General features: G+C 34.8%; 1 protein-coding gene and 1 long non-coding RNA gene across 6 annotated transcripts in view; one reads left to right on the top strand and one right to left on the bottom strand.

Moving 5' to 3' along the window:
• LOC125660680 (uncharacterized) overlaps window positions 1-2,369 on the top strand; it is a 15,259-nt gene extending 12,890 nt beyond the window's left edge. The window contains exon 3 of the long non-coding RNA XR_007364425.2: window positions 1,619-2,369. This is a non-coding gene — a long non-coding RNA (uncharacterized LOC125660680). The remainder of the gene's footprint in view (window positions 1-1,618) is intronic.
• LOC125660679 (protein prune homolog 2-like) overlaps window positions 1-21,497 on the bottom strand; it is an 80,173-nt gene that overhangs the window by 49,795 nt on the left and 8,881 nt on the right. For all 5 annotated transcript variants that reach the window (XR_008797752.1, XM_056146658.1, XM_048892399.2 and 2 more), the window contains exons 2-7: window positions 20,497-20,589; window positions 16,277-16,384; window positions 15,361-15,641; window positions 1,998-2,107; window positions 1,382-1,537; window positions 147-241 (exon numbers count right to left, since the gene is read on the bottom strand). Coding sequence is in view for 4 of the 5 variants with exons in the window: in XM_056146658.1 (XP_056002633.1) it covers window positions 147-241; window positions 1,382-1,537; window positions 1,998-2,107; window positions 15,361-15,641; window positions 16,277-16,384; window positions 20,497-20,532 (786 nt within the window). In the remaining variant the exon portion in view is untranslated. The remainder of the gene's footprint in view (window positions 1-146; window positions 242-1,381; window positions 1,538-1,997; window positions 2,108-15,360; window positions 15,642-16,276; window positions 16,385-20,496; window positions 20,590-21,497) is intronic.

Here is a 21,497-nt window from a genome sequence, read left to right as displayed (position 1 = left end):
TTTACTCCGAATCAAATCTAAGACACGCAAATTTACTCTGAATCAAATCTGAATTATGACAACTCCACACCTGATAGTCCTGATGATCAATATCATTCGTAATTAAAATATCACCGCCGACATCACGTTTAAAATCATACACTCACCTCTAAAGACGCGGGTACGGACGACGTAACCACCGACCGGTCGCCATGGACAACACACTTCAGATCTTTCTCCAGGACTTCCTGTGTGCTCAGAGCTGTAAATAAAAACAGTGAATTTCAAGTCCGTTTCATGTTTTCCGTGGATAGATGAATGACGTATTTTCATCACACTGCGTGACATTGTGATAGATGAATGACGTATTTTCATCACACTGCGTGACATTGTGATAGATGAATGACGTATTTTCATCACACTGCGTGACATTGTGATAGATGAATGACGTATTTTCATCACACTGCGTGACATTGTGCTGATTGTAAACTTGCAGCCTGTATGGGACCAGAAGGCCTGTGAAGTTGGATAAAAGATCTTTTAAACTTTTATTCAAGCCACTTCCTTCACCCCCAACAACCCCCACCCACCCCGCAATGATTTAGAATTACTTGTGTGTAATAAGCATTGTTACGAGATTTTCTGATAGCTTGAAATGATAAAAATCTACATCAGTAACTGATATCTAACATTAATTCAGGGAGAACATGTCAATTTCAATGTCATAGTGAACTCTGAAGACGAGCACAGTTTAAAAAGTTTAACGCCTGAGTGAAAAGTAACGCAGCGACTCTATCAGGACTCTACACGTCAGCGAAATCACGAAACAAAATCTACACGTCAGCGAAATCACGAAACAAAATCTACACGTCAGCAAAATCACGAAACAAAATCTACACGTCAGCGAAATCACGAAACAAAATCTCCCTCAGCGATTATCACGAAATGAAATCTCCCTCAGTGATTACCATCTAACATTCAGGGGGATATGTTAACGAAATTACGATATGAAGATAAAAATATATAGAGAATATTACATGTTAACATCCATATCATATGCCATATCAGCCCAAGTCGCCTCATATCAGCCCGTTATGCATGACAAAACCTTGGGTAGTCTCTTCTCTAGGAGTGTGCTTGACTCTTTGACTTTTTGACCCCAAAATCGATAGGGAACATCTTCGCCCCATGGGTAGTCCATATGTATGATAACGTGACTGTAGGTGGAAAGGATAACACTTTACACTCTAGAGCCTGGAAACCATTGCGTCTACAGACAGATGGATGAACAACCCGATTCCAGTAAATCCCCACCCCCACCCGTCACAACTTTGTTACAATGGGTATAAAAACAATACTGGAATAATTTTCTCTATAAATTTTTAGATCCACCCCACACTACCTGTGATGTCATTTTTTGCCTCCTGAATGTCTTTATACAATTGGTCCTTATCTAGGTCAGGTACTATCTGTGTAAGTCTGCGTAACATCTCCTCGTCATGAAGAGTTGTCTTTCCTGCCTCTGGGCTCGTATTCACGGTGTCCACTAATATTGTACCTGCAAAAAACACATGCAACCTTGCAGAATTTAAACTTTAATTATAATTTTGAAATGATTAACAACTATTGCTTCTTGTAGGCTATTGGTGTGAATACAACATTGATGTGGGATTAAATCGGAGTACCCAGAGGAAACCGGAGTAACCAGAAGAAACCGGAATACCCAGAAGAAACCGGAGTACCCAGAGGAAATTAGGGTACCCGGAGGAAACTGGAGTACCCAGAGGATATCTATATCCAAAGACAACCAAAGTACCCAGAGGATATCTGTACCCAAACCGGAGTACCCAGTGGAAATTAGGGTACCTGGAGGAAACTGGAGTACCCAGATGATATCAGTACCCAATATTTACCTGACACAAAAAACAAACCTGAATTTTTTTTTCAACTTAACTTCATTTCAAAGCAGAGACTGTGACAGTTCAAACCATAAAGATATATACAGCATGAGTTCTTACCCAATAACAATGTGGCTGTCAGTGGACAGAGAGTGAATTCCGGACAGTCCAGCAGTATTCCGGACACCAGTGAACAGCAGGACCCCACCAAATCCTGTACTACCTTAACTCTACAATAAAAAACAATCCATGTACAACTTAACTTTACAATAAAAAACAATCCATGTACAACTTAACTCTACAATAGAAAACAATCCATGTACAACTTAACTCTACAATAGAAAACAATCCATGTACAACTTAACTCTACAATAAAAAACAATCCATGTACAACTTAACTCTACAATAAAAAACAATCCATGTACAACTTAACTCTACAATAGAAAACAATCCATGTACAACTCAACTCTACAATAAAAAACAATCCATGTACAACTTAACTCTACAATAAAAAAAAAAACAATCCATGTACAACTTAACTCTACAATGAAAAACAATACATGTACAACTTAACTCTACAATAAAAAACAATTCATGTACAACTTAACTCTACAATAAAAAGACAATCCATGTACAACTTAACTCTACAATAAAAAACAATCCATGTACGACTTCAATCGTAACTACTCGGCTATTTCCGTAACCGCAAATGAACCTCGTATGCAATCGGAATCCCTCGAATGTCTCATGCACTCAACATAGATCTCGGATGTAATACGATGGCATCCATGAGTGAATTTGATGCATTGTTAATTATGACGTAACAGCCTACCGCACTACGTTACGTACATCATAGCTAGCAATGTATCAAATTCGCTCATGGATGCCATCGTATTACATCCAAGATCTATGTCGAGTGCACAAGACATTCGAGGAGTTCCGATTGCCTCGTGTGGATTGACGCCATCAGAGTCTGTTGCTATGTGTACAAAGGTAATTATGACGTCACAGTCGTACGTTACAATATGAAACGCGAGCTTTCAAATGCATCTAAGATAGCATACATATATAAGGTATTTTATCACCATCATTTTCTACTTTAAAAGTAGAAAATGATAGTAATAAAATTTATGTTTATATATTAAAGTGAATAAGACATTAGTGACACTAAAACTGAATCTGTGGCGAAAATATAGATAACACATTATACAGGGATTTGGTTCTGGTCTTTTAACCTTTATGTCCACATCTTACATCGATTTGATGCAATTCTTGCATCGATCCACGTCCGAGTCTTCTTACCGAGTACGGAAAAAGACGAGCACGTGATCCGATAAGTACAACTTCACAATCTGAGACATAAACCAGCTGTTAGAAAATGTACTCCACGGGTCTTACTCCAATATCTAACTCACTGTATATATACAATATCTAACTCACTGTATATATACAATATCTAACTCACTGTATATATACAATATCTAACTCACTATAGTACTACACAGAATTTACTAAAAATATAATTATACAATATCTAACTCACTGTAACCCTACACAGAATTTACTATGTATATATACAATATCTAACTCACTATAGTCCTACACAGAATTTACTATGTATATATACAATATCTAACTCACTATAGTCCTACACAGAATTTACTATGTATATATACAATATCTAACTCACTGTAGTACTATACAGAATTTACTATGTATATATACAATATCTAACTCACTGTATATATACAATATCTAACTCACTATAGTCCTACACAGAATTTACTATGTATATATACAATATCTAACTCACTGTAGTCCTACACAGAATTTACTATGTATATATACAATATCTAACTCACTATAGTACTACACAGAATTTACTATCTATATATACAATATCTAACTCACTATAGTACTACACAGAATTTACTATCTATATATACAATATCTAACTCACTATAGTCCTACACAGAATTTACTATGTATATATACAATATCTAACTCACTGTAGTACTATACAGAATTTACTATGTATATATATACAATATCTAACTCACTATAGTACTACACAGAATTTACTACGTATATATACAATATCTAACTCACTGTAGTCCTTCACAGAATTTACTATGTATATATACAATATCTAACTCACTATAGTACTACACAGAATTTACTATGTATATATACAATATCTAACTCACTGTAGTCCTTCACAGAATTTACTATGTATATATACAATATCTAACTCACTGTAGTCCTACACAGAATTTACTATGTATATATATAATATCTAACTCACTATAGTACTACACAGAATTTACTATGTATATATACAATATCTAACTCACTGTATATATACAATATCTAACTCACTGTAGTACTACACAGAATTTACTATGTATATATATACAATATCTAACTCACTATAGTCCTACACAGAATTTACTATGTATATATATACAATATCTAACTCACTATAGTCCTACACAGAATTTACTATGTATATATACAATATCTAACTCACTGTAGTCCTACACAGAATTTACTATGTATATATACAATATTTAACTCACTGTAGTCCTTCACAGAATTTACTATGTATATATACAATATCTAACTCACTATAGTCCTTCACAGAATTTACTATGTATATACAAATATCTAACTCACTGTAGTCCTTCACAGAATTTACTATGTATATAAACAATATCTAACTCACTATAGTACTACACAGAATTTACTACAGTGGAACCCCGTTATTACGTTTTCCATTTTGTCACGATAAAATAACGTAATACCGGGGGCAACGTAATAAACGTTCCCAGTTAAATCCGTTAAAAATATAATTTGGAAATTGTATATCGTCCGTTGGTACTCCGTGAAGGGGTGTGTGAATATATCTTTACTGTTTCTTTGTTTAAAAGACTATGATACTTTGTTTTATTTACATCTTATCTTTAATGTCCGTAATTCTTTATGTTCTTATCCCTTTTCTTTATTTCGGTGTTGGATACATAAGGATGTTTTGATAAACGTTGCTTTTTCTGCATTCATTTGGACCGCCATTTTGTTCAACTTTAAAACAATGCATTCATGTAAATTTCTCTCAATAACTCGTTCCGATTCGTATTCAACATTCGTATTAAAAAAAAATAACAAAACATCGTTTTTATTAAGTTCTCTAATTACACAATACAATAAAAAAATCCCACCCAAAAAACAACAAAACTATACACACAAAACACACACGATACCCAACACGTACACACTTCTCACCAACGACAAACACGGAGAACAATTTAAGTGAAATCCACATAAAAAAAATATAATGATGCACGAAGATTTCATTTATAACGCTAAATGATGGCATTAAAATCATGTGCGCATCAAGGGATTTTAAAATATTCACTGAGGTAAATGCCGTGCACGAATCGGCCGATAGATTGGTGTATGTATGGACGAGATTTACGAACACCCAAGCTGCATGTCCAAACAACGAACAATTTTTTTAATTGAACACCTTTAGTCACCTATGTCCAAGCAGTTACCCAAGCGGTTGTAACATTGCTACGATAAATCTTGTCTTTCTTGTTTGGTACCAAAGCTTTCCGTGAATAGAGTTTTAATAGCGAAGGTAATCACACTATGCTGAACACGCAGGTGGTTGAGAAATTATTTCTTTGATTATCAAAATATGAAAAATGAAGTAAATTTCATTGAGTACAATTTCTAAATAAACATTATTTAATTGTTTATCACTGGCTTCTATACGGGGTATTCACCTGTATTGATGTCCCTATAGATATATCGAAGCGTGATCAGTCAAGCGTCTCTAATCCCCAAACAGACCAGGAAATTTACATGGTGACTGCCTCAGGCAGTCAAGGTGTGAATGGCTTATTATTTTGAGAATCACTATTTTTACAACGTAATACCGAGTCCAGGCATTTTAGGACAACATAATAACGAGGTCTAATTTATATAGGTTTGTTAAGAAATGGTTTTGTGCTTTGAAATTCCAACGTAATATGCGGACTAACGTAATAAAGGGGGAACGTAATAACGGGGTTCCACTGAATGTATATATACAATATCTAACTCACTATAGTACTACACAGAATTTACTATGTATATATACAATATCTAACTCACTGTGTATATATACAATATCTAACTCACTATAGTCCTACACAGAATTTACTATGTATATATACAATATTTAACTCACTGTAGTCCTTCACAGAATTTACTATGTATATATACAATATCTAACTCACTATAGTACTACACAGAATTTACTATGTATATATACAATATCTAACTCACTGTAGTCCTTCACAGAATTTACTATGTATATATACAATATCTAACTCACTATAGTCCTACACAGAATTTACTATGTATATATACAATATTTAACTCACTGTAGTCCTTCACAGAATTTACTATGTATATATACAATATCTAATTCACTATAGTCCTACACAGAATTTACTATGTATATATACAATATCTAACTCACTGTAGTCCTTCACAGAATTTACTATGTATATATACAATATCTAACTCACTATAGTCCTACACAGAATTTACTATGTATATATACAATATCTAACTCACTATAGTACTACACAGAATTTACTATGTATATATACAATATCTAACTCACTGTATATATACAATATCTAACTCACTATAGTCCTACACAGAATTTACTATGTATATATACAATATTTTACTCACTGTATATATACAATATTTTACTCACTGTATATATACAATATCTAACTCACTGTAGTCCTACACAGAATTTACTATGTATATATACAATATCTAACTCACTGTAGTCTTTCACAGAATTTACTATGTATATATACAATATCTAACTCACTCAGTAGTCCTACACAGAATTTACTATGTATATATATACAATATCTAACTCACTATAGTACTACACAGAATTTACTATGTATATACAAATATCTAACTCACAGTAGTCGTTCTCAGAACTTACTATATGTACATGATGTATATACAATACAAATATAACTGTAACACTTGACACCAGCATAATTTCCATGTAGTGTTGAAGATAACAAACAGTGCTCATATGCAATCTCAATCTATAAGGAATACAATATAAAGAGTTGGGCAAACATGGGCCCCTGGATATACCATAGATGGGATCAGGTGCCTAGGAGGAGTAAGCATCCCCTACCGACCAGTCACACCCGCTGTGAGCCCTATGTATTGATCAGGTAAACGGAGTAATCCGTAATCAAAATCAGTGTGCCAAGAACAGCCTAACAATCGGTATGAAACATGTAAGACAGCATTTGACTCAATGATAGTTTGTATTGGCAAGCTAGATCATTATAACGACTACAAAATTTGTGAAATGCTGACTTTAAATGAGACCGAATGAAATTTATTTCTTTAACGTCCACAGAATTGGGCATAACTTTTGTCTACAGATGAGAAAATTAAAACTGGCTCCATTCTCAAGAAATAATTCATTATAAGTATGTTTGCTCTCCATAAATATTTCTTCATGAAAAAATCATTATATTATAAATGTTGGTCAACAACATGCATTTACTTATGTCAAACAAAACCAACGAACATTCACCAAATAAATTTCATTTTTGAAAATACGCGAGGGCATAAAAAACTCCGACACACCACACCTTGCATGCTTGACATGAAGCGTAGAAATGAAATTTACTTCATAAACGTTCAATGAATAAGGCATACCTTGTTTATGGGAGAGAAAGAAAACAAAACCATTCTTATTAAGGGGGCATGGACACAATTTGGGTTCAAAAATTATTTAGATATCTAATTAGTGATAATTGATAGTATTTGATTAAAATATGAAACATAGCTACATGTATATATACAGAGCTAAATTTCAAAAACTGACGCAAAAAAAAGACCTATTTGAGACATCCTTTTAGCTCTTACAAGTTTATTGTTAATTCAAATTTCCAAAATTTCGGCTTGAGTATCACTGAAGAGACATCTTTTGTCGAAATGCGCACCTGGTGCATCAAAATTGCAATACCGTATAAGTTTTACATCTAAACTTTTCATTTTCAAAACAAGGCACAACATCTCTGTTTATGATTACGTGTCATGGAACTCCACTGTCAGCGGATAGCATGGAACTCCACTGTCAGCGGATAGCATGGAACTCCACTGTCAGCGGATAGCATGGAACTCCACTGTCAGCGGACAGCAAGGAACTCCACTGTCAGTGGACAGCATGGAATTCCCCTGTCAGCGGACAGCATGGAATGTCAGCAGACAGCATGGAACTCCACTGTCAGGGGACAGCATGGAACTCCACTGTCAGCGGACAGCATGGAACTCCACTGTCAGCGGACAGCTTCGGGTGAGAGGAAGCTTTTACAATGAACATTTTCTGTTTTTTCTTATTTGTGCTCCCTGAATTGATTTTTCATTAGCGTGCATGTATGTCATTATGTTGAATAATTTAGACATACTTTTTAAATTATTAATTTTGGTGTTCTTACTTCCGCATGATGTGGTTTCCTGGCTATGACGAGCGTGTTGACAAACGATTAAGGGAGCCGGATTTATGTAAATACAAAGTATATCCTGTCAGGGTAAAAATATTTTTAAGCCACTTTTATATACATTAAGGTCTTTATTTCAGAACTAAAACTTCACTTTTATATACATTAAGGTCTTTATTTCAGAACTAAAACTTCACTTTTATATACATTAAGGTCTTTATTTCAGAACTAAAACTTCACATTTTCAGTCAATCAAAATTCCTTCCCCTGCCCTTTTAAGAATTAACTCATTGTGAGAGGTGTATTCATGTAATATAAATGTGTTATATTTGCTCTCCATAAATATTTCTTCACACACAAAAAAAAAAACCCAAGCACAAATGTTGTTCACAAATGAACATGTACTTTTGTCAAACAAAACCAACAGACATTCTTGAAATAAATTTCGTTATCAAACATACACGAGGGCATAAACTATGACAATTTAACACTAGCATACTGCATGAGGCATGTTAGTATGCTGACGTGAAGCATTGAAGTTTATACACCCTCATGTTTTTTCAAAGCTGAAATCTATTTTGTATATTTAAATTTTTCTTTCACTTCTGTTGGAATTCCCAGCTGTTGACAGGGTGTCAAGCTACTTTTGGTCTAAAAAATATAGGATTACAGGAATTTTTTTGGCAGTTTATAGGACATGTATTGGGATTTATAGGAATAAATCGGGTTTTTAAAGAATTTGTATAAATTTAAATTTCATTGTTTCTGCATAAAAATCTAGCAAGCATAGTATCTTACTGGCCAGGGGAAGAAATAATATTAAACATAAAGACAAAATCCTTTCAGATGTGGACAGTTTTCCATCCAATTAAGACAGTTCTTATACAATCATCATAGTTACTCTCTTCCTAACAATCTTACTAATTAAATATCAATCAAACAATAGCTCCTGGATTTTTGGGTTTCTTTCTTTTCTTTTTTTTTCTTTTTTTTTTGACATTTTTGAATAAAGGACTGTCACCTTTTTTTTGGATATACAGGGCTTTATAGGGATTATAATGACTTATAGGGAAAATATAGGAACCTTCAAGTTTATGGGAAAATATAGGAATAAATAGGGACTAATTGACACCCTGCGTTGAAACAAACGTACTGAAGACTCATACAAACACTGTAATTCACATCTGCATCACATTTATGAGGGAATGGCCATCACTGTATATGGTAAAGATACTGGATCCACCCATTCTGAATTCATGTAGAACTCTATAACACCTACGTCTGTCTGTTACCCAGAGTGCAGATACAGAAAATCTTCATCTTTTTCAGTGTGCTTTTTATTTCTGACAGTACCAGACATTTTAATACAATGATTAACTTAAACAGCAAGTCTTAATTTCTTACAAACATATATTCATTTTAGTCCTTTAATCTGCTTTGATAATTTATCAATTTTTATTATTTTTTTATTTATTTTTTTTTTTTTTGGTTGTCCTTTTCAGTTTTCTTCACAGTATTTACATTTTCGGTATATTTATTTTCATGTCAAGTTGAGATGTACTTCATTCATGTGTGACTAATCCCTACACTGGGTGACTAATCCCCACAATGATGTACAGTAATCGTTTAATGTCAGATACAGCCAGTCTGACTGAACGACAAAAAAATGTCCCTACACCAGAAATGTGGATTGATGCAGAGTTTACTCTGTTCATTATTTTATAAATATTAATTAAAATAAAAGAAAGATATTCAAGTGAATCTTTAACAAATGAATATAATCATTAAATGTAACAGGAAACAGAATCCGGACGTTCTCGCTGTTCAATATCTTGACGTCACGGCATGACAACTGCAACTTCTACAAACGACCGACAATTCTATACAGATTCTGTTATTCTCTCTACAAACGAGCATCGTCTCATGGGGGTCAGGTGAACAGTGTGAGAAACAGCAGTCAAGTCCACAACTCATTTTCTCATAAAGCCAGTCCTCGTGTTTCTGTTAAGGTTTCCATGGCAACAAAGCATTATCTCCATCAACAAGAAATTTTCAATTTCAGAGACAAGAAACCTGTCTTGTGATACAAAACTGCTGACCTGAATGAAACCAATGTCTATACTTCTCCCTCCTTATTTAATTAAACAGGTTCTCATGACTGGTAACAGAGTCACAGAAATTGATTTCGTACGATTTCCTTCCCTAATTCCATGTGAGAGAAAAAGAAAGAGAGAAAAATCTATATAGCTTAATAATCTCTGGCAATATTCTCTTCATTAGGAGGTACTCTGATTTCAGGGCCAAAAAATAACATGTTTTAAAATTAAATCTCATTTTTTTAAAAATTCAAAATTAACATTTAGTTTTCAATCAAATTTTTAAATCATCAATTGTCAAAACACGATTTCAAGCAATAATGTTTCAGAGTAAGGGAACATATTTTTATAATTGCTGTTGTTTTAATTGTTATTTATCTAATTGTTAATTATTTAACTGTTGTTTATCTAATTGTTGTTATATTTAATTGTTGTTGTTTTAATTGTTGTTATATTTAATTGTTGTTGTTTTAATTGTTGTTAAATTTAATTGTTGTTGTTTTAATTGTTGTTACATTTAATTGTTGTTTTATTTAATTGTTGTTACATTTAATTGTTGTTAAATTTAATTGTTGTTGTTTTAATTGTTGTTAAATTTAATTGTTGTTGTTTTAATTGTTGTTACATTTAATTGTTGTTTTATTTAATTGTTGTTACATTTAATTGTTGTTTTATTTAATTGTTGTTGTTTATTGATTGTTGTTTATTAATTGTTGTTTATTCAATTGCTGTTATTTTAAGTTATTGTTATAACTGTTAACATCTATCTTTGAGACTGTGTGGATTAACTCACAAGAAGCCCACGTCAGGCCTTATCGGTCACCTGAATACTAGTAAAAAAAAGTATCACTACTTCCATGGGCTATGAAATCTAGAAAAAATTTCTTGTTCTGAACATCTAAGCTAAATTCTAATCTAATGTTTAGCAACAGTATAAAACAAGATGCATTCTTAAAACTTCACTGCCTTCAAAAGTGCATACACTGATGAAAGGCTTTAAATGATAGGTGTATTAACATTAAAACATCAAAAGATATGACTAATTTGGACACATCTTATAGAGTCAAAACCCTGGGTTTTGATTAAAATTCACCATTTTTTGTACATCTTTTTCTGCTATTCCTAAGTATGCATTTAGATTTTATACAGTATCAGCAAACTTACACATCAATACTATATACTAAGTTTGGCCCCACCATGGGGTTAGAACCCTTACTCTGGGGATCATCAAATTTACAATTTGGTAAAAAACTACCTGCTCTATCCATTTAGTTTCAATTTAGTATCAATAGCACTAAAGAAGATCTTATTTAGGTGTTTTACACATAAACACTATATAACAAGTTTGGACCCGCCCTGGGGTCAGAACCCCTACCCCGTGGATCATCAAATTTACAATTTTTAAAGAGGCCATCCTGTTTTACATCACTATACATTTAGTTTTTCTTATATGTGTGTGGTTCTTGAGAAGATTTTTTTAAATTGGTCATTTTAGGGCAGCTTTTGCCCCGCCCCCAAGGTCCCAAGGGTGCAGGAATCCTGAAATTTACAATCTATGTTCCCTTTGTTCCAAATATGGTTCATAACAAATTTGAAAAGAATTGGAATGATAGTTGTCAAGAAGAAGTTAAGAATGTCTATTGTTCACACATTTAATAACTGACCATTTTGGCCCCACCCTGATACCAAAACCCCTACCCCTAGGATCATCAAATTTACAATTTTGGTAAAGGACTACCTCTTCTTTTTAAATATCTATTTACTTTCAATTTAGTATCAACAGCACTAAAGAAAATATTATTTAAGTGTTTTACACATAAACACTATATAACAAGTTTGGACCCGCCCTGGGGTCAGAACCCCTACCCCGGGGATCATGAAATTTACAATTTTGGTAGAGGCCTTCCTGCTCTACATCTCTATAAGCATTTAGTTTATCTTACATGTGTGTGGTTCTTGAGAAGAAGGTTTTTGAAAATTGGTCATTTTAGGGCAGTTTTTGCCCCGACCCTAGAGCTCCAGGGGTGCTAGAGTCCTGAAATTTACAATTTATGTCCCCCTTGTCCCAATGATGCTTCATACCAAATTTGAAAAGAATTGGACTGGTAGTTATTAAGAAGAAGTTAAAAATGTTCAATTGTTAACGCACGACACACGACAACGGACGAAAACCAATTGCAATAGGTCATGAGTTTACTCAGGTGACCTCAAAAATATTACTAGGGATTTATTCTTTACTTCAATGTAGCATTCACAGACAGACAGACAGACCGTGAACAACATACCCCTATCGTCTATCTTGGAGGCTGTCTGGATTAACTAAACATACTCATCCCCTTAACTGCACAGAGACAGCTTATACACGACTTATATCAATATCATGATAACATTTAAAATCATTTTCAGATGCAGATGGCTAAAATCAATCTGATGACATGTCCTGACTTAGATTTTCCTACAACAATAAACTGATCAATAAAACAAATGTGAAACTCAATCACAATCTAATAGTTTAATCTAATGGGATCAGCAGTATCTACCGAGTGGGTTGTGAGACACACTCAGTACATGTATTCACCTTAACTTTGTTCACACAACCTTGACCCATCACCATGACCTTGTGTTCACCTTGACCTTATTCACACAGCCTTGACCCATCACCATGACCTTGTGTTCACCTTGACCTTATTCACACAGCCTTAACCCATCACCATGACCTTGTGTTCACCTTGACCTTATTCACACAGCCTTAACCCATCACCATGACTTTGTTCACATGACCTTCACATGTGATGACTTCTACATATTAGTGATTAATCTTTAATTTTGTATAACGTGCCTCTCTTATTATTCCTCTACATTACAAAAGTGGCCCCTAAAGGTTAACTCGAAAGTTCTTATTGAGAGTCAGTATAAGGGTGACCCCTAAAGGTTAACTCGCTCTTACTGAGAGTCAGTTTAAGAGTGATATCAATCTATGCTGATTCACGGACAAATTCCAGAAAGATACCAAACTTCTAGATATGAAGAACATTAATCCTTTCCTTTCATTTACGCCCGTAAGAATGCAAGAAAGTAAGAAAACCATGATATGTTGCTATACCAGAAACAACAAGAAGTGTAAATACCGGAGTCAGACATGAAAATTTTCCGGAAATCGCAAGTTTCGCAAAATAAAAAAATTCCTGGCAGGCCAATTTTTGAGGGGAATGCGGAGATGATAACCTATCAATTAAGTTGAATTGGCCTAAAAATAACTGTAGAATTCTTATACATTTCACTATGTAATTCTGATAATTATTACAGAAAAGAATTAACAAAAAAAAATTTAAATATCTACAGTTTATGTCTCTTATTGCCTCAGTGAATCCAGGATTTCTTAAAATAAACTTAAGGTGGCTAACTACACCCCGAAATAATTTCTAAAACCTGTACGAATTGATTAATAATCATAAAAGATATGATGATATATAATAAGTATATATTCCAAAAACGCAGAAAATATGCAAATATTGATAAAAACATGATTTTCAAACAAATTATTTCGACACCTATGAACAAAAGACTCTGCGGGCTTTGAACTCGAGATCTGCGGTTCACCAGCCCAATGCTTTAACCACTGAACTACGATGATAGAGAAACAAATCGATCGATACAAATAATTTCACAAAACATTTAAATCACCATCTTGTGACATGGTGTCATACAGAGTATAAGTTTTAGTGTTTTAGAGGAACGTCTGACATTTACTCAAATTTTGACTGCTCAAATAAAAGAACATGAGATTTTTTTTTTTGATTTTTTTTTGAAAACTCCATACATTGAGTTATGCATTACTTAGACATCCTTTCTTACTCCAAGTACTGAGAATGACTGTCAATATAAACTCTACTGTTAGTACTGAGAATGACTGTCAATATAATCTCTACTGTTAGTACTGAGAATGACTGTCAATATAAACTCTACTGTTAGTACTGAGAATGACTGTCAATATAATCTCTACTGTTAGTACTGAGAATGACTGTCAATATAATCTCTACTGTTAGTACTGAGAATGACTGTCAATATAATCTCTACTGTTAGTACTGAGAATGACTGTCAATATAAACTCTACTGTTAGTACTGAGAATGACTGTCAATATAATCTCTACTGTTAGTACTGAGAATGACTGTCAATATAAACTCTACTGTTAGTATTGAGAATGACTGCCAATATAATTTCGACCTCCAAGTACTGAGAATGACTGTCAATATAAATTCTACTGTTAGTATTAAAGAGAAATCTTACTTGAGAATTTTTTTTTCAGTTTACAGATAATTTATTATGAGAAAAATAGACGATGTAAAAGCACAGGATTTCCATTTGCTTGCTCCTTTTGTGTGCATATTCTCAAATAAAATCAAAACAAGGGTGGAATGGGGGACTTGTAACCTTACGATTACATGGTTACCATATTTTTTATAAGTTTTAATTTCCTTTTTATAAGTTTTTATTTCCAATTCGTTGAGTCTGATCAAGAATAGCTTCGGATGAGACCACAAAAACCTAATGTCACAGCAGGTGTGGCACGATAAAGATCTCTCCCTGCTCAATGGCCATAAGCGCCGAGCATAGGTCTAAATTTTGCAGCCTTTCACCGGCAATGGTGACGTCTCCATATGAGTGAAAAATTCTCGAGCGGGACGTTAAGCAACATACAATCAATCAATCAATCAAGAACTGCTAATTTTCAAGAAATCATTATTCAGGAGAACAGTATTAGTATACACATGTAAGTATTTCACAACTGGGGGTTGGGGGGAGAGATGGGATGGGAGAGAGGGGGGTATTTCTATACAAACCTGTCACTAGGTTTTCTTTCTAATGGCCGATGATCAATCACCGTGGAAACACTGTCTTCTAGTACAACATCACCTCCAACCAACACATTGTGGTCAACCAGGGTCAAGGACAGTCTGCCTTGTTGATGGAGGTCATGAAGATCAAGGTCGTCCTTGAAGGTCAAACAATCCGGGTTTATTCCTGTTTTACTAAGGAGAAATTTTGTGTCCGTTTTGAGATGAAAGCGAGATTTCTGAGTATTGAGCACGGGAAGACATAAAGTTTGGCTGGACGTTGATGTCTGCAAAAAAAAATGACATCACAATTAAGTATCTTGTTTAATCTGCATATCCTATACTAGTAACACAGTCTAAATCTAATACTACAGCTAAACCAGTCTAATCAGACACCTGTCTAAACAGTTACCTGTGTAACTCGACATCCTGTCTATACTGATACCTGTGTAACTCGACATCCTGTCTAAACTGATACCTGTGTAACTCAACATCCTACAGGTATCAGTTTAAAACTGATACCTGAGTAACTCAACATCCTGTCTAAACTGATACCTGTGTAACTCGACACCCTGTCTAAACTGTTACCTGTGTAACTCGACATTCTGTCTAAACTGTTACCTGTGTAACTCGACATCCTGTCTAAACTGTTACCTGTGTAACTCGACATCCTGTCTAAACTGATGCCTATGTAATCCGACATTCTGTCTAATCATTATTTTGTGTTCAGATCTTTGAAATCTTCTATTTATTTTGTGTTCACCTATGAGATTTTTTATTCATTTTGTGTTCTATAATTATTTTGTGTTTACCTTTGAGATTTTATAATTATTTTGTGATTACTTTTGAGATTTCATAATTACTTTGTTTTCTCCTTTGAGATTTTATATTTATTTTGTGTTCATAATGATTTTGTGATTACCTTGTGAAGGAAGTAGCCATAGGTCAAGGCTGAAATCACTGAGTCAAGGTCACATGCCTCGTTGCCAATAACAACATGTATTGTTTTATCGTTGTAATTTTTCTTCGCCTACAAATAAAAACATGACAATCACATCTTACGGTAATAAAACAAACGATGCATCAACACAAATAACAATATCACCTGTATGCATTCACTTCCCCTCCCCCCTCCCCAATTCTACGCACAAGTTGAATATTAAAAAGATGCTGGAGTTCATCATAGACACAGGAAATAGTGACGTCTCCATATGAGTGAAAAATGCTTGAGAGGGACGTTAAATAATATACAATCAATCATCTGTGGTGATCAGGTCTTTCAACAATTAGTTGGAATTCACATGGGCACAAATTGTGCTCCTTTGTTAGCTGACCTGTTTTTAGATTCTTATGAGGCAGAATTTATTCCACACCTACATGAGAAGAAAAAATCTTTTGCCCTGGTTTTCAACTCGACAATTAGATATATTATAGACGTTTTATCAATTAACAATAATCATTTTCATTCATATGTCGATTCAATATATCCCAGTGAACTGTAAATTAAAAAAAAACACAGTGTTTTCTACATCTGCTTTGTACTTAGATATTTTATTAAACATAGGTGCTAACGACAAACTAACAACTCAACTTTACGACAAACAGGATGATTTCAGCTTCTCCATTGTCACCGGAGTCGGACATGAAAATATTCCGGAAATCGCAAGTTTCGCAAAATAAAAAAATTCAGGGCGGGCGGGGATGATAATCTATCAATTAAGTTGAATTGGCCTAATAATAATACCATATTTATATGGCACCCTTTTCATACACTATGCATGCTCAAAGGTGCTTTACAATGCATATATACCTTACAACAGAGTGTTATACACTTTATACATAGAAAATAAATAAAACATTAAAAAGCAATGATATAAAAGGCGTTATCACATGTAAACAGTCCGTAGCTGTACCTATCCTGATTGTACATATAAAACATGAAAACACAAGATACCATAAATATGCTAGATAAGAATAAACATCAGTTTCAGGGTATCTTAAAATAATAATAATAATGAAATACACACACACACACAACATATAATGTCTCAGTTATAATACATACATTAAAACATTTTTAAAAAAAATTTTTTTATAAAACATCACAAAATGGTACTCGAAAACTAAAACACACAGTCAAAACAGATAAGATAATCTTAATGCACTGAAACAGCAAACACGAATGACTGAACTGATAGAAACTATAGTCCTGGAAAACTTGATGAAAAAAATGTGTTTTCAGTGACTTCTTGAACGCAGTGTTGTACAGTCCCTTACATGTCCTGGAATTCCTATTGTTCTGATCGCAGCCTGGACTTCTGGTGTGACAGTAGGATCACAGCCTGGACTTCTGGTGTGACAGTCTGGACTTCTGGCATGACAGTAGGATCACAGCCTGGACTTCTGGTGTGACAGTAGGATCACAGCCTGGACTTCTGGTGTGACAGTAGGATCGCAGCCTGGACTTCTGGTGTGACAGTAGGATCGCAGCCTGGACTTCTGGTGTGACAGTAGGATCACAGCCTGGACTTCTGGTGTGACAGTAGGATCACAGCCTGGACTTCTGGTGTGACAGTAGGATCACAGCCTGGACTTCTGGTGTGACAGTCTGGACTTCTGGCATGACAGTAGGATCACAGCCTGGACTTCTGGTGTGACAGTAGGATCACAGCCTGGACTTCTGGTGTGACAGTAGGATCACAGCCTGGACTTCTGGTGTGACAGTCTGGACTTCTGGTGTGACAGTAGGATTACAGTCTGGACTTCTGGTGTGACAGTAGGATTACAGTCTGGACTTCTGGTGTGACAGTAGGATTACAGTCTGGACTTCTGGCGTGACAGTAGGATCACAGCCTGGACTTCTGGTGTGATAGTAGGATTACAGTCTGGACTTTGGGCTTGACAGACTCGTGCCCTGAGTTTATGAGTTAAACCTCTCTAAGACTCCACAGCCAGTAGGCTGATCTAAGTTGTCTATTTAATTGCTGTTATAAAATTTAGAAATTCATTTCAAAATTAAGGATTATCTCCCTCGTTCATAGCTCTTATCCTTGGACGAATTTGGCTCCACTTTTTTGGCACGCTGTTTTTGGCTATATTTAGCTCCAAAACTTCATAGTTATTTTGGATTTCAAACATTTCGGTTGAGCATCACTGAAGAGACATTATTTGTCGAAATGCGCATCTGGTGCATCAAAATTGTTACCGTATACGTTTTACATTATAACCTTTGTAAACACTCAACATTAATGCTTTGTGTCTGAGGTACAGTAGACCATGGATGGACATACGCTTCAGTCCACTTAAATGAAAACTAGACACAGGAACATATCTCTGAAGTAATATGGATAGTCATTTACTGCCAGCATCATGTATATATATAATATAGCTGGCTGAGTTCCCAGAATTTCTAATTCTGTTACAGACTGTAAACATCTAGTTTGTGAATATTTTCTGTTGCTAACAGTCAGCATATCCTCAGTTTCTCAGGAAAATCATTTTTGCACACATATAAAACATCTATACATCAGAGACACTCATATGGAGAAGTCACCAAGACCGGTGAAGGGCTTTAAATTTAGGCCTATACTTGGGGCTTACGGCCATTGAACAGTGAGGGTTCTTTAGCGTGCCACGCCTACTGTGACACCAAACATCCATTTTCAAGGTCATCTTAAGGACATTTACACCCGATGCCGAGCATTTGGCGGTGGAACTGTCACTACCTGTTTTAACGACTTTGGTCTGTCGCGGCCGGGATTCGAATCCTGACTTTCCTCTTGGGTTTTCACACTCACAGTCTCGTGTCTGTCGCGGCCGGGATTCGAATCCTGACTTTCCTCTTGGGTTTTCACACTCACAGTCTCGTGTCTGTCGCGGCCGGGATTCGAATCCCGACTTTCCTCTTGGGTTTTCACACTCACAGTCTCGTGTCTGTCGTGGCCGGGATTCGAATTCTGACTTTCCTCTCAGGTTTTCACACTCACAGTCTTGTGTTTTGTTTGTATATTTGTTTTACGTACAATTTAGAATTTTTTCACTCATGTACAGACGTCAACAACTTTAAGTGAGAGTCACAAATTTTGACCCTAGATGCGCGGCGCTTATGGCCACAGCAGCAAGAGTTCTTTATCATGCCAACCACCACATGAAACATCATATCTGAAAGACCTGTCACTTCCACTTCTGATACAAAGCAAAGGCACAGTCACTACCTATGTTAGCCATCTTAAGTTTGAGGTAGTGTTGGGATTGAGATTTTAACCCTGCGACCTCCGTGAATGCCTTAATGTGACTGCTGATCATCTCTTAATTAGCAGTTAATGATTAAGTGTTGCTTAACATTCGTTCCACAATATTGCAATCAACATGATCAGAATATTTACGATTAGAATGTGCACATGACCAGAATATTTACGATTAGAATGTGCACATGACCAGAATATTTACGATTAGAATGTGCACATGATCAGAATATTTACGATTAGAATGTGCACATGATCAGAATATTTACAATTAGAATGTGCACATGATCAGAATATTCACGATTAGAATGTGCACATGATCAGAATATTTATGATTAGAATGTGCACATGATCAGAATATTCACAATTAGAATGTTCACATGATCAGAATATTTACGATTAGAATGTGCACATGATCAGAATATTTATGATTAGAATGTGCACATGATCAGAATATTCACAATTACAATATTCACATGATCAGAATATTCACGACTAGAATGTTAATTCACATGATCAGAATATTTAAGATTAGAATGTGCACATGATCAGAATATTCACGATTAGAATGCTCACATGATCAGAATATTCACGATTAGAATGTGCACATGATTAGAATATTTATGATTAGAATGTGCACATGATCAGAATATTCACAATTACAATATTCACATGATCAGAATATTCACGACTAGAATGTTCACATGATCAGAATATTTAAGATTAGAATGTGCACATGATCAGAATATTCACGATTAGAATGCTCACATGATCAGAATATTCACGATTAGAATGTTCACATGATCAGAATATTCACGATTAGAATGTTCACATGATCAGGTTATTCACGATTAGAATGTACACATGATCAGGATATTCACAATTAGAATGTTCTTACCAGACAGCTTTTCGTTTCTTGTAAAAATTGCTCCATGGTTCCGGATCTTTTCTTTCACACAGCTTTAGTACACATCGACATAGTGAGATTAACCTGTAAACAAAATGAAGATTTCATGAAAAAAATAGTCTGAAATTTTAAACGCTCTATCACTAAAACATCTTTATGTCACGATAAAAATAAAGTGCACTGTTAGGGTACAGGATGACCCCATCTGTGTCAAACCCCATCTGTGTCAAATCCCATCTGTATCAATATTGCAGATCTATGTTTGCATGTGTAGTGGTCAGCACGTGTCCAGGGCAATACGAATCTAGAGTCCGTCTTCAAAGGTAAAGACAATTTAAGGAGGGATGAGTGCTGCAGTCATCCCGGTTCGATCACAAATGGCCAAAGATAGCTCAGTTGGTAGAGCACCTGACTAGAGATTCAGGGTAGAGCACCTGACTAGAGATTCAGGGGGCCTGGGATCAAATCCTGGTTAGGTCAGTTGCATTTTCTCCCTTCCTGTTACATTTGGTGCCATAGACCAGCCCCTGGAATTATGGGCTTGTAGACTTTTTGTAAGTCACAATAAATATAATTTTGGATTTAGATATTCTAAACATCTTATTTACTTAAATTACCATCAAAATAAAACAATAAATAGCACATAAAGTAACTAAGTGTTTTGACATCATGGTTTGTTTATTTCTTTAAAGTAAAGAATGATAACTATACCTGTAATTGTCAAGATCACTTGTACCTTGATGATGGGAATATTCAACGAACAACTTGTTGAAACAACAAAAATGGCCATGTTCTATATCGCACTGCACACTGGTAACTGCTGCTTTATTGCATTGTCCAATTAAAATGAACTTCGTCAATTGCAGTTATCTCTGATTTTATGCAATTTCTACAGTTTATAGAATTAATCAATCGTTTACATTTGATGTTGGTAGAGAAAGCTACTTCCTAAGGTGTACTCGTTTGTGAAAAATATGTGAATTTGTAGTCTT

This window comes from Ostrea edulis, chromosome 8 (assembly GCF_947568905.1).
Source record: "Ostrea edulis chromosome 8, xbOstEdul1.1, whole genome shotgun sequence".
NCBI classification, from domain to species: domain Eukaryota; kingdom Metazoa; phylum Mollusca; class Bivalvia; order Ostreida; family Ostreidae; genus Ostrea; species Ostrea edulis.
This window is presented reverse-complemented; position numbering and strand designations above follow the sequence as displayed.